The sequence below is a fragment of the Mytilus edulis genome, chromosome 1, assembly GCF_963676685.1.
Source record: "Mytilus edulis chromosome 1, xbMytEdul2.2, whole genome shotgun sequence".
Classification (NCBI taxonomy): domain Eukaryota; kingdom Metazoa; phylum Mollusca; class Bivalvia; order Mytilida; family Mytilidae; genus Mytilus; species Mytilus edulis.
In genome coordinates, this window is record NC_092344.1 from 124,411,376 (window position 1) to 124,426,751 (window position 15,376).

The 15,376-nt window shown below is 31.4% G+C and overlaps 1 protein-coding gene across 1 annotated transcript; it reads left to right on the forward strand.

The window, feature by feature from the left end:
• Nucleotides 1-980: 980 nt before the first annotated feature.
• Nucleotides 981-10,927, forward strand: LOC139518747 (tripartite motif-containing protein 2-like). Its single transcript, XM_071310308.1, has 2 exons — nucleotides 981-1,095; nucleotides 9,030-10,927. Exon 2 carries the CDS (start codon nucleotides 9,033-9,035, stop codon nucleotides 10,710-10,712), a length of 1,680 nt encoding a protein of 559 aa, XP_071166409.1. The 5' UTR covers nucleotides 981-1,095; nucleotides 9,030-9,032; the 3' UTR covers nucleotides 10,713-10,927.
• Nucleotides 10,928-15,376: the final 4,449 nt, after the last annotated feature.

The following is a 15,376-nucleotide window of genomic DNA, read 5'->3' on the forward strand; positions in this document are numbered from 1 at the left end:
CCTTGGAACACACATACCTTGATACCTGTGTAGTATCAGTTTTAGTTAAGATTGTTTAAATGTTATTCTTTGTTGTATCTATGCTATTAATGATTATGTTCATAATTGAGCTTTCTTTAATAAAATATTTCGTATTTCGTATAAAATATAAGGATCATTGACATCTATTTTGGTGAAAATTGGTTCAGTAGTTTCATGGTAGTTCTAATATTTTTGAAACAATGTAAAAATGGCAAAATGAATACTCAATAACTTCTCAAGGAGTCATCCAATGTTTTGGTTGTATTGCCAGTTAAGAAGATCTACTATTGCTTATGATTTTTGCAGTTTACAGTTTCAATCTATCTGATAAAGCTTTTGAGATACTATACAAAAATTTTAAATATATATATATCAGTAAAAAAAGTCTTTTTAAAAAGGGCAATAACTCCTTAGGGAGTCATCCAATAGTTTCTGTAATATATGAATTTTTGTTGTATTGCTGATCCTCCACATTAACAGTTTAAACTTGATTAATATGATTTTTAAGATAACAGATACAAACAGTAATTCATTTAAAATCATTAAGTAGCCATCTGATAATTTTGGTGAAAATAGGAAGTATTAAAATCTTATATAGATCTTTCCATTTCGAACATTTTTGTCCTGTCAGTATAATTTTCTTTCCAATATGATTTTCACAATAGAAACAATATTTACATTTTACCCTTTATGTTCTATCTATAACCAATCCCATGGAGGCAATGTTTTTCAGGGACCAGAATAAAATTAAACTGGTATAATAGTTTCAGAGGAGAAGATTTTTAAAAAGATTGTTAATGCATTTAAACCATCAGAAATGATTTTGGATCTAGAACTTGTTATATGGTCTAAGATAAAATTTAAATCTCTCTAAAAATAATCAATTATTAACAACAGGTATCAATTTTACCTTTTTCGGTCAGGTATATTCTGTGTCATTTAAATATTTAAATAACCCGAATCAGGTATAAACATGTCCCAATTAACTTCCTGGTTGGTCAGCAATTTGAGAAATAGTGAAGAAAATAAATTTCCCTAGTCAACACACAGCTGAAGTTATAACAACATCAAAAGGTACTGGTTGTAAAATTACTCTTCTCCTTTAAATTTTAAAATGAAAATCTTAACTATTCTATTCAATATTTTGGTTGGTATTAACTGCAGAGGGGTTCCATGTGTTAAAGACTCCATAGAGCCTGTACTGCTCACCTAGTATCTGTGCCTAATATCAAGAATAACCCCTTTATCTCAATAAAACCTATTAAGCATTTTTAACTTTGTAACAATAATTTTTATTATTTTTTAGTATTAATGCATGATTCTGTGGTCAAGTAAGCTGGATCATCAAACTTTAATTCCATAAAGGAGATACAAGTGCTATTTTCACAATGTTGTTATTTAAAAGCAACTGTCCCTTTATATGATTTATTTATGTTTCTTTAAATTAATTGCTATTGATAATTTTACCCCCTTCTTCTGTAGCATTTTGATTGGTTGCAGCGTTTTATTTTGGCTCTATAAAAGATATCAAGACTAAGTTCATTCCAATTTAAGCTTTGTTGTTTTAATTTGTTTTTTTACAAATATTGAGCTATGAATCAGTTACTCCAAGGAAAATACCAAATGAAAGTTCCATATCAAATGGCAAAATCAAAAGCTTGAACACATGAAATGAATGGAAAACACCTGTCATATTATAAAATAACTATATTTAGAGAGAAGTAAAAGATATTGAAGGGCATTCAGAAATCAGAAGTAGAAAACTAAGGGACAAAAAAAAACATGACCAAAAGACAGAATGCAACATAGGAAACTAAAGACTGGGCAAATCCAACCCCACCAAAAACCGCAGATTATCTATGAATTGTTAACCATACTTTGGGTTTTCGTCAAACTCACATTATAATTCATACAATCCAATTTACAATAAACAAATAGGACAGACAAAAACCAACAACAACAACTGAATCACAGACTCCTGACTTGGGACAGGCACATAATGGATAAAAAAGAAGATGTGGTATGATTGCCAATTCAATGAGACAGCTCTACACAAGAGACCAAATGACACAGAAATTAACAGCTATAGGTCACTGTACAGCCTTCAACAATGAGTAAAGCCCATACCCCATAGTCAGCTATAGAAGGCCCTGAAATAACTAATGTAAAACAAGAAAAACAAGAAAAACTAACGGCCTAATAAATGTACAAACAAGAATGTGTCCAAAGTACACGGATGCCCCACTTGCACTATCATTTTCTATGTTCAGTGGACCTTGAAATTGCAGTAAAAAATATCTTATTTTTCATTTAAATTAGAAAGATCATATCATAGGGAACATGTGTACTAAGTTTAAAGTTGATTGGACTTCAACTTCATCAAAACTACCGTGACCAAAAACTTTAACCTGATGTGGGACAGACAGATGGACTGACGAACGAATGAACAGATGAACGGATGCACAGACCAGAAAACATAATGCCCCTCTACTATCGTAGGTGGGGCAAAAAAATTGAAAGAAAAAACAACGTTCCCTTGTCACCATCTTACGGTGTTTATATATCTCAACTTGTACAATTCGCTTGTGTATGTAACAATGTTTCAGATTTTAACGAGAGAAATTTATGTATTACTGAAAAATTATTACACCAGGGTTTTCGATATCACAAACTAGTCAAAACATTTACTAAATTTTATCATCGGTATAAGGACATCATTCGTAAATATAACTCAACATGCAGACTTCTTATATTTTATGGAAATATTCTTTATAAAGCACAAAAATGTCAGTATTCACCTCAGAAGCTAACAAAACCTTTAAATAGACTTATTAAGAAGGGATATAGTTACGATACTGCAGCAGGTCATTAAAGATTGCATATTTTGACGGTTGGGGCTAGTATGGACACAACATTTCCAATATACATAATTTAAGAGCAATTTAGGTGAGATATTAAAATGAGTTTCAATTACCAACCTCACACTGCTTTTAAATTATGTTTTGTACTTAAGTAATTGTCCATTAACCTGGAAACCCTTTCCCCCCCCCCTTTTTTGCACCTTATTCCTTAACAGTTTGAGCCATAACTCCCAAAGACAATTCTTACCATCCCTTTGTGGTATTCCAATATCCAAAATCTAAATACATGGTTAGATTCATCATATCAAAGAACCCCAACAATTTTTGATGAAATCAAATAAAGTTCAATTTTGGACCCTTTAGACCTCAATGTGAACCAATTTGATAACCGTTCCTAAATATTAAAAATCTAAATACATGGTTAGATTCAGCATATTGAAGAACCCCATATATTGAATTTTTGTTGAAATCAAACAAAGTTTAATTTTGGACCCCGATTTGGACCAACTTGAAAACTGGGCCCATATTAAATAAAACTAGAGGCTCTAAAGAGCCTGTGTCGCTCACCTTGGTCTATGTGCATATTTAACAAAGGACACAAATGGATTCATGACAAAATTGTATTTTGGTGATGGTGATGTGTTTGAAGTTCTTACTTTACTGAACATTCTTGCTTCTTACAATTATATCTATAATGAACTTTGCCCATTAGTAACAGAGAAAAATATTTGGTAAAAATTTACATAAATTTACCAAATTAATGAAAATTGTTAAAAATTGACTATAAAGGGCAATAACTCCTTAAGGGGTCAATTGACCATTTAGGTCATGTGGACTTATTTGTAGATCTTACTTTGATGAACATTATCGCTGTTTACAGTTTATCGCTATCTATAATAGTATTCAAGATAATAACCAAAAACAGCAAAATTTCTTTAAAAATTACCAATTGGAGGGCAGCAACCCAACAACAGGTTGTCCAATTCATTTGAATATTTCAGGGCAGATATATATTGACTTGATTAACAATTAAACTCCTTGTCAGATTTCCTCTAAATGATTTGGTTTCAGAGTTGTAAGCAAAAAACTACATTTTACCCCTGTTCTATTTTTAGCCGTGGTGGCCATCTTGGTTGGATGGCCAGGTCATCGGACACATTTTTCAAACAAGGTACCTCAAAGATGATTGTGGCCAAGTTTGAATTAATTTGGCCCAGTAGTTTCAGAGGAGAAGATTTTTGTAAAAGATAACTAAGATTTACGAAAAATGGTTAAAAATTGACTATAAAGGGCAATAACTCCTAAAGGGGTCAACTGACCATTTCCGTCATGTTGACTTATTTGTAAATCTTACTTTGCTGAACATTATTGCTGTTTACAGTTTATCTCTATCTATAATAATATTCAAGATAATAACCAACCAGATGCTCCGCAGGGCGTAGCTTTATACGACCGCAGAGGTTGAACCCTGAACGGTTAGGGCAAGTATGGACACAACATTCAAGCTGGATTCAGCTCTAAATTTGGATTGTGATTAAATAGTTGACACAGCATAGGTTTCTGACACAGAATGAATGTGTTCTAATGAACTTAAAATTTTTGTTTCTCTTAGAGCAATTCACTATGCTGTTGAATATTAATCCTCTCAAAAAAATGTTTGAAGAAATTTTCTTTTTTATTATATGAAATTTCAAATGAGAAAAATTGAACCCAATTTTTTTAATCACATCCCCCTTTCCCTTATTCCAAAACTAATCTCAATTAAAATTTCTAATGGAGTTTGCAACAATAACTACTCATTTAAATACATCATAAAATATTAAGATGTAAAAAAACTGCTTGTTATCACTGAATGGTAAAGATTATTTTAATTTATCAGTTGGTAGTAAAAAGTGAATATACATTGTATATTGTATATAACAAAGATTTAAGTTGATTCTGGACAAAGAAAGATAACTCCAATTAAAAAAAAATCTTGCTATTGCACAATATTTTGCAATTAGATATTTCTTGCTTACTATTCTGGACAAAGAAAGATAACTCTAATTAAATTTTTTTTTGATATTTCACAATATTGTGCAATTAGATATTTCTTGCCATTGCGCAATACTGTGCAATTGAAAAGACTTGCTATTACACAATACTTAATATAATAATTTTAGATCCTGATTTGGACCAACTTGAAAACTGGGCCCATAATAAAAAATCTAAGTACATTTTTGGATTCAGCATATCAAAGAACTTCAAGATTTCAATTTTTGTTAAAATCAGACTAAGTTTAATTTTGGACCCTTTGGACTTTAGTGTAGACCAATTTGAAAACAGGACCAAAAATGAAGAATCTACATACACAGTTAGATTTGGAATATCAAAGAACCCCATTTATTCAATTTTTGATGAAATCAAACAAAGTTTAATTTTGGACCCCGATTTGGACCAACTTGAAAACTGGGCCAATAATCAAGAATCTAAGTACATTTTTAGATTCAGCATATCAAAGAACCTAACTGATTCATTTTTTGTCAAAATCAAACTAAGTTTAATTTTGGACCCTTTGGACCTTAATGTAGACCAATTTGAAAACGGGACCAAAAGTTAAGAATCTACATACACAGTCATGACAGTTAGATTCAGCATATCAAAGAACCCCAATTATTCAATTTTGATGAAATCAAACAAAAGTTTAATTTTGGACCCTTTGGGCCCCTTATTATGTTGGGACCAAAACTCCCAAAATCAAACCCAACCTTTCTTTTATGGTCATAAACCTTGTGTTTAAATTTCATAGATTTCTATTTACTTATACTAACGTTATGGTGCGAAAACCAAGAAAAATGCTTATTTGGGTCCCTTTTTGGCCCCTAATTCCTAAACTGTTGGGACCTAAACTCCCAAAATCAATACCAACCTTCCTTTTGTAGTCATTAACATTGTGTTTAAATTTCATTGATTTCTATTTACTTAAACTAATGTTATTGTGCGAAAACCAGGAATAATGCTTATTTGGGCCCTTTTTTGGCCCCTAATTCCTAAACTGTTGAGACCAAAACTCCCAAAATCAATCCCAACCGTTCTTTTGTGGTCATAAACCTTGTGTCAAAATTTCATAGATTTCTATTAACTTAAACTAAAGTTATAGTGCGAAAACCAAGAAAATGCTTATTTGGGCCCTTTTTGGCCCCTAATTCCTAAAATGTTGGGACCAAAACTCCCAAAATCAATACCAACCTTCCTTTTGTGGTCATAAACCTTGTGTTAAAATTTCATAGATTTCCATTCACTTTTACTAAAGTTAGAGTGCGAAAACTAAAAGTATTCGGACGCCGGACGACGACGACGACGACGACGACGACGCAGACGCCAACGTGATAGCAATATACGACGAAAATTTTTTCAAAATTTGCGGTCGTATAAAAACGGCAAAATTTCCTCAAAATTACCAATTCAGGGGCAGCAACCCAACAACAGGTTGACCGATTCATCTGAAAATTTCAGGGCAGATAGATCTTGACCTGATAAACATTTTTACCCCACATCAGATTTGCTCTAAATGCTTTGGTTTTTGAGTTATAAGCCAAAAACTGCATTTTACCCCTATGTTCTATTTTTAGCCGTGGCGGCCATCTTGGTTGGTTGACCGGGTCACGCCACACATTTTTTAAACTAGATACCCCAATGATGATTTTGGTCAAGTTTGGTTAAATTTGGCCCAGTAGTTTCAGAGGAGAAGATTTTTGTAAAAGTTAACGACGACGGACGACGACGGACGACGACGACGGACGACGACGACGGACGCAAAGTGATGGGAATAGCTCACTTGGCCCTGCGGGCCAGGTGAGCTAAAAACTAAGTACTTGTTTAGATTCAGCATATCAAAGAACCCCAAGAATTCAATTTTTGTTAAAATCAAATTAAAGTTTAATTTTGGACCCTTTGGACCTTAATGTAGACCAATTTGAAAACGGGCCCAAAAATTAAGAATCTAAATACACGGTTAGATTCCGTATAACAGAGAGAAAGAACCCCAATAGTTCAATTTTTGATGAAATGAAACAAAGTTTAATTTCGTTGGGACCAAAACTCCTGAAATCAATCCCAACCTTCCTTTTTTGGTCATAAACCTTGTGTTTAAATTTCATAGATTTCTATTTACTTATACTAATGTTATGGTGCAAAAACCAAGAAAAATGCTTATTTTGGCCCTTTTTGGCCCCTAATACCTATACTGTTGGGACCAAAACTCCCAAAATCAATCCCAACCTTTCTTTTGTGGTTATAAACCTTGTGTCAAAATTTCATAGATTTCTAAAACTAAAGTTATAGTACGAAAACCAAAAAAATGCTTATTTTGGGCCCTTTTTGGCCCCTAATTCCTAAACTGTTGGGACCAAAACTCCCAAAATCAATCCCAACCTTTCTTTTGTGGTCATAAACCTTGTGTTTAAATTTCATAGATTTCTATTGACTTATACTTAAGTTGTAGTGCGAAAACCAAAAGTCTTCAGACGACGACGACAACGCAGATGACGACGACAACGTGATACCAATATACGACCAAAACATTTTCAATTTTTGCGGTCGTATAAAAAGTCACAACATAGGTATTTCTTTTAACATTCAATCTATAAATTTTTATTTTGCCATTTTTTTTTGGCATGCTGAATCAATGTGCATGCAACTGCGTGTTCGCATATAGGAAGCTACGCGCCTGCCAAACTTGAGGAAGTTATGAGTTGTAAGATTATTCATTTGTAAAACCAGTTTTAATTAGTTCATCATTCAGGTTTTCTTCAACAATTTTTCCAACCTAAAAGAATTTATCAGTGTTATATGTTACTGAAATATCCGTCACAAGGGACTGCACATCCAATGCAAATATACGTCATTACACAACCAGATTTATCAGTTACAACCAAAAGAACAATAATAAAAACTGTGTATATATCTGTCAGCGGTAGATAAAGAGTTGAGAATATGTTTATGCAAAATAACTATGAGTTTAACTGGTTCATATCTAAATTAACTTGCTTTATTTATACACAACTTTACTCAAAAATTTAGGGTGAGATATACAATTTCAAACAAGAATCTACCGGTTCAGCCAAACTTTCCTTATCAAATCTCTGTATCTACAAAAGCCTTAGTAAAGGTTTTTAATTAATTTGTGGTAACAAAATCCCTGATTTAATAATTTACCAGTTACACATAAATTTCGTTCACTGATATCTAAAATGTGACTACAGACATTGGCAGAGCAACAAGTTATGAAATATACATACCATAAGAAGAGACCAAAAAAACATGCATTACCTTCTAAAAAGGGGAAGTTAACTATCGATGAAAAATAAGCTCTTCTGTTGTAAATTCTTGTACACAGATTCTAGTGAGAAACTGAAATATTTAAATCTAGAAAGGGACAATTATTGCTGTATGTATAAGATTTATGTAAAGTTACCTTGGGTAAATTTCTGCAGTAAAATTACCGGTATAAAATTCCTGATTATTTTAATCAAAATATCATTATTGTCAAACCATGAATCATCAAGGTGACCACAGTAAGTGATTTTAAAATTATCAATTAAATGTAACTAAAAATGGATCTTGACCAAGACTGGCCAAAAACTCTGATGAATAAATATACAGAAATAGTCTGCTATTATAATTAAATGGTTTCATTTGGTCCCCATAAGAATACCTACAACCTGTTGATATCCTTTAATGCCAAAACGTACATAGATATTGTCCAGGAGAAAATTTACAGCTATAATCATCTCATTACAGTTCCAGTAAGTGTAACCAGTTTATTTTTCCTTTTCTTCTTTTTCCTTACAGTAGAATGCTTTACGAGTTGAAGCAAATAAATTTGAAATCAAAATTTTTATTAAGCTTGTCACTGAACTAGTATACATTTTTGTTTAGGGGCCACCTGAAGCACGCCTCCGGGTGTGGGATTTTCTCGCTACATTGAAGACCCATTGGTGGCCTTTGGCTGTTATCTGCTCTTTGGTCTGGTTGTTGTCTCTTTAACACATTACCAATTTCCATTCTCAATTTCATAATACATTTGTCTATTGTTGTAGCTAGTATGTTGAACAATTTGGACCTTGACAAATAAGTTAAATAACTTTACATCTTGTATATGTTCAGGTCATGGCATCTAGCAAGCCTATACAGTGTGGACCTTGTCAAGAAGGAAAAGTAAACACTAAAGCTGACATCTGGTGTTACAACTGTGAAGAAGGATTATGTTCAACATGTTCCAGTCATCACAAAAGATTCAAAGGAACACGTGATCATAAAACTATTGATATCAAAAGTTATAAACCATCTATCCGAGCTATCAATACAAAATGTGACAAACATGGTCAACAGCTTAACTTGTATTGCCCTAGTCATTTAATGTCTTGCTGTGATGAATGTGTTTCCACCAGTCATTCAAAATGTATGGGAATAAAAAGTTTAGCTAGTGTGGTGGAGAAAACTAAAATTGAAAAGTCCACACAATCTGTACAAAAACAAATTGACTCTATAAAGCATTTCCTAGATAAATTGATTAACAACAAATCAAAAAACATTAAAAGGTGTGAAAAAGAAAATGATAACATAAAAGAATTAATTTTTAAAATTCGCAAGGACATAAATAAACATTTAACCCACCTAGAGAAGAAGTTATGCAATGAGGCAGATACTATCTGGAATCAGGAAAAATCAAAAGCAAAAGATTTGATAACTGAAATTGAAGGAAAACAGAAAAACTTCAAGGAAATGCAAGAACACTTACATACAGTCATACCACACACTTCAAAACTCCAATCATTTCTAGGAGTACATCAGATTGAACAACAAGTACACCAATGTCAAAGATATGTTGATGATCTGGAAAAAGATGACAGGACAAAAGAATTTAGCATCAAATTGATGCAAAATAATGAAATAGAAAAGATACTGAGCAAGTTAGGATCACTAGAATCCCTAGGAGAAGTGATTGTTGATAAAACAGAAATAGCCTTGAATAGAGAAAAAAGTGTAAAGAAGAAGGCACAAGTACAGTCAAGAGTACAATCAAACATAACGAACATGACCATGAATATAGAGACAAAGATAGAGATCACCATAGAGAAGGAGATAAGTGACATGATTTGTCTGATGGATGGAAGAGTTATAGTAGTGGAACGGTGGGGTAAAGTTAACCTAATTACTTCTGATGGTAAACTACAGAAACAATTACCTATACCTGGTGAAGCCTGGAGTGTAACACAGATCAATCAGAACACTATAGCCATAACTTATCCTAATGAGACAGCCATTAAGATCTTCAATATGGAGAATGAAACAGTTACCAAAGTTATCACATTAGACAAAGCATGCTATGGTTTATCATTCTCCAATGGTTCTATGGCTGTAGGTTTGGAGAAAGATGAAATCCGTATTATAGACTTGGAAGGAAATACACTGAAGTCAATACAGGTTGAGTGTAAATCATACCTGTGGAAACTTGTTTACTGTAATGACAGAGTAATCTATCGTGACTATTATGGTAAAGCAGTATACTGTGTTGATGAATCAGGTAAACAGATCTGGCAATATACACAGGATTTATCAGGACCACAAGGACTTTGTACAGATACTAATGGTAACATTATTGTAGCAGACATTACCTCTAATAGAATACTAGTAATATCAAAAGATGGACAGAATAGTAAAGTACTGATAAGTGAAGAGGATGGACTGGAGAATCCTAGGTGTATTTGTTTTAAACATAATGAGTCATCGGGTTATATTTGTAATATTAAGTGCACATACTTGGCAAAATTCAATTTATCTTCTTAATAAGATATGCACAGCAATCAGTAATTTTGGACAATCCAGTAAAATCAACTTATAGTTTAAATTAAAATTAAAATAAATTTTTAGTAAAAGTAGATTTTTTTTTAACAAGGTATTATACCATTTACTTTTGTTCCATTATGATGACATATAACATATAAAGAACTTGAGTATTTGAACTAATCTTAACATTTAATTACCATCTACTGAAATATCTTGCATAGCTATGATTCCTTGTCAAGGTTTCACTTTAGTTTTGTTCCCTATTTTTTCATTTGATCTTTAAAATTTCTGATTTTCAAATATATTTGCCTTGAGCGTCTAAATGTACATTTAGTGCAGTAAAATGAATGTTATTATGCATTGAACTGTTATGTACTGACAGTACTGTACTGTATAAAAATAATGATGTGATATGCTTGTCAACGAGAAAACATTCCATCAGACCCAAAAGAATGTTGATATTAGCAATAATCACTATTCTATGAAATTTTCCTTCGATTTTACTGACTAATAACTATAGGTCACTATATATTAATTGATGTGAAAACTATAAACCAACATGAAAATACAGCAAACAGAAACTAACTACAAAACACTGAAAACAAGTTTCAAACTTTGGAGAGGCACATGCACATAAACAACCAAATGGTCAAAATAATTCCCAAATTTAAAATTCCTGATAATTCCACATTTTAATCACTGTATCATGTCATTGTCATCCAGTGTTTATTATATGTAAGCTAATTTCTATGTTGCCTAATCTACATACGACAAGTCATAATTTCCTAGAAATTTTTTTTAAAGACTTTAGTCAGTGGTAATTTTGTTCACTGTTTACTATTTGTAAATACTCTTAATTAGTTTTCACATCTTTCATAAATCAATCCATTTTTTTTTTTTTATCTTTGATAATACTTTATTGATAGTTTGACATTTGTTAGAAATATTGGTACCTTATCCCGGCCTCGTTAACCGTTAGTAGCATATAGTCAATTTAGTTAGTATAGGTTAGTTTATTTAACTGTAATATATACATTTATAAATCATTGCAAATTATATTATATCCAACTAAAACATTATCAATATAGAATGATCAATAAATCAAGAACAACAAAAAAAAATCACAGAAATTTGGAATTTTGGAAAAAGCAATAAATATATTTTACTTACAGCATTCATAATATAGCTTGCAGGATTTATTTATTCAAATATTTGCGTACATGCAATAACTTAGAGGAACATACATGTAGTTATAAACATAGACACAACATCAAGCATCTATATAAACCAACATAAATCATAACATAGGTGGTGATGTGGATAAGGTAAGAAATGTACATAAAAATAATTCCGGTACATGATGTACCAATTTTTTGATAATCAACCTAAAGTAACGGTACCCAAATTGCACCTATTTAGCAATACTAGCAGCGAAAATCTTACAAGATTTTCTAGAGACTAAACAATTTGTTTTTTTATGATTTGATACTAAGCACATCTTTCAACATAGGTAAAACTATTTAGATATGCACAAAACGTTCACAGTATCTATCAACAGATGAAGTATTTACTGAAAAAGCAAAATGTACTGAAACGTCGCTATGCGACGTCATCAAAACATCATCTTTTTAAAATGAGCAAATACAATATGTTACAAGTATCCATTTAAAAAATAATGAAGAGTAAGCATGGACTAATATCCAATTGTTCAAAATATTTAAAGAAATTAAACAAAAGCTCTGTTATTAGACTTTTGACTATGTGAATTTAAGCATGGAAGCAATTTGGGTACTCCTCATTTCAGAATCATTGATGGTTTGGAGGTCAGTTTAGACCAATTTTTCTATGATTCCATATGGAATAAAAATCAAATTGGTGTACCTTTATTTTAAAGAAGGATAGGGCTACAAAATAAACACAGAATGGACATTTTTGTTTTCATCATAAAAAAACGTAGATGAAAAAACTGTCAAAATAGGTGCAATTTGGGTACCGTCACGTTAGTCTTCTAAAATTGGAAGCCAGGGGTCCCAGCAGATATTGGCCATATGAAAAGATTTTCTTTTAAAAAATAAATTCTTTTTTAGTGCCAGAGATTCTTTGAGGTAGTTTTTAAGTCCTGTAAAATTTACCTTTTAGTTTTGTTCTGTAAATATAGAATTTTGTCAGGAGTATTATTAAGTTTTTTATCATATTATTTCCGTTGTTACCTAAATTTCCAAATAAAATAATATCTGTATTAAACGGAATCAATATTTGTGTTTGGTTATAAATCCAATCACCAAGTTCAATCCATAAATCTGAAGTTTTATGGCATGTCCAAAATATGTGCTCAATATCTTCAATAGCTTCATAACAGAAAGTACATTTATCTGATTGTTTTATTTGAAGTTTAAATAAAAATTCATTTGTGCCTATGATTTTGTGCACTATTCTGATCTGGAACCAATGAAGTTTAGAGCTTTTTGTGGTGAAGAAAGACATATTATGCACTTTTTTCCAATCAAATTTTTTGTTTAATCTTAGAGACCATGTATCTTCACAACTAGGCCTTGTACTACTTTTTTCCAAGAAAACATTATACATATCTTTTGACCCTTTATTTGACAAAAAAAAAAATGTTCTAATATTATTTGGTAGAATTGGTCCATGAACTTTATAAAGATTTTCTATAGAGATATTATGTTTAAGAGAATTTTGATATGATTTTATTGCTGATATAACTCCATTATAAACTAGAAAGTTAGATTTAATTTCATAATTATTTTTGCATTGCTCAAACGACATTAATTTACCCTCATTATCTACCAGATCATTAATCAACAAAATACTGTTATCAGCCCAGTCTTTATAGAACACAGATCTGCTACCTATTTTAATATTTCCATTATTCCAAAGTGAATCTGTTAAAAATTCTTCTTCATTTTTTGGTTTAAGTTTACTTTGCATTTCTGTCCATGTTTTAAAAACCTCTTTCCAAAAGGGGTGTTTACATTTGTTTGGTGGGCCTAGAAATACTAGATTTTCAATATCAATATTTTATGTGCTTTCTATAAGCTTTTTGAGTTTTGTATTGTTTTTAGCAACCGTCGGACCCACGTTAATTTTAACACTTTTATATATTCTTCAATATCTAATATTTTCAGCCCCCCAAATTTATGTTCCAGACATAATATTTCTCTTTTAATCTTGTCAGGCTTGTTTTCCCAAATAAATGAATATATTGTACGAATAAGTTGTTAAAGAGTAGTATTGCATGGTGTTGGTAATGTTAAAAACAGATGATTTAATTTTGAAATAATTAGTGTCTTTCCCACTGGAGTAGGTGTTTGTCTAGACCAAATATTGATTATATTTTCAATTTCTTTTATTTTAGGATAATAATAAAAAAACAATTTTGATATTTTATTCAATTTTCTTTTCTTCCGCTAGTTAGATACAAATATTACTGTGACTTGACTGTAAGTGTTGCTCTCCAACTATTGTAGTAAGTTCAAAATTCTGACAAAATTTCAATTTGTTTTTATCAAACCAAACTGTTCATCTGGTCAGAAATTTTAACAAACTGCTGTACACAGTCAGGTAATGAAAGTGCACGGTGATGAAATAAAGCATACTTATAATCCTATTAGACTTTAATTCCACTTCATTGATATTATGAAAATGCTTTTAAGAATTTCTATATTTACAGTCAAGTCACAGTAGTAGACATTGAATATCTCCTGTTCCATTTTGCTAAAGTGATTTGTTCAGGCTTTTGTACATATTATATAGTTTTCACCTATTGCCATTTATAAAATATATGTATATGTGTTTGATACTTTTCAATAAATACTAAGTTAATTTTGTTATTTGAATTTCTATAAGAAGATGAACTTTAAACAAAAGGAGATGTTAGTTTAGCATCAGCAATCTATCAAGTTGTCAACACCATATGAATAACACATAGCCGAGAGGGTGATAGAGCATATTGTTACCCCAAGAAACATTGTTAATCAAGGCCAAGCCAAGGTAAACCATGTTTTATCAAGGGGTACCAATCTTCTCTATCACCCTCTCAGCTATGTGTTATTTAATTTATTTTACTGAATGCTCTATAATTAGTGTCTTTTATAAATTTTAATTGAAAATACTTAACCATGACGTCATAACTGTTAAACATATAAGTTATTAGATAAACAACAACAGGGAAACATGATGTTTTCTTTATTTTGACAGTCTATGAAATATTCTGAGTAAAAAACACAGAACTTGAGCATTATGTCTTTAATATTCTAAATGTAAATTCTATTCATTGGCCTTTGAATTATCAATTTTTGATTGGTCTGCACAAGAGGGTGTCATTCTATAAATTATCCTTGCATTTCAACATGAAGTGTTACAACAAAAAATATCCAGTAAAGTACTGTCATGAAGCATCAACAGCCAAACAACAACAAAGCAAGAAAGACATATGAAAGAGTTTTAAAATCACAGTGTGGGGTAAATGTAAGCAACCACTCAACACATGAGAAACAACAAAAGACATTAAGAAATGAAGAATTTAAGGAGTAAATGTCGGCAACCCAACAACACATAAGAACCAATAAGACATTTAGAATTGAGGACCTAAAAGGGTGAATGTCTGCAACCCTACAACACATGAGAAACAATAAAAGACATTT

What these genes read in the sequence shown, in the direction of transcription:
- LOC139518747 (XM_071310308.1), top strand. Translation starts at nt 9,033, where the DNA reads ATGGCATCTAGCAAGCCTATACAGTGTGGACCTTGTCAAGAAGGAAAA.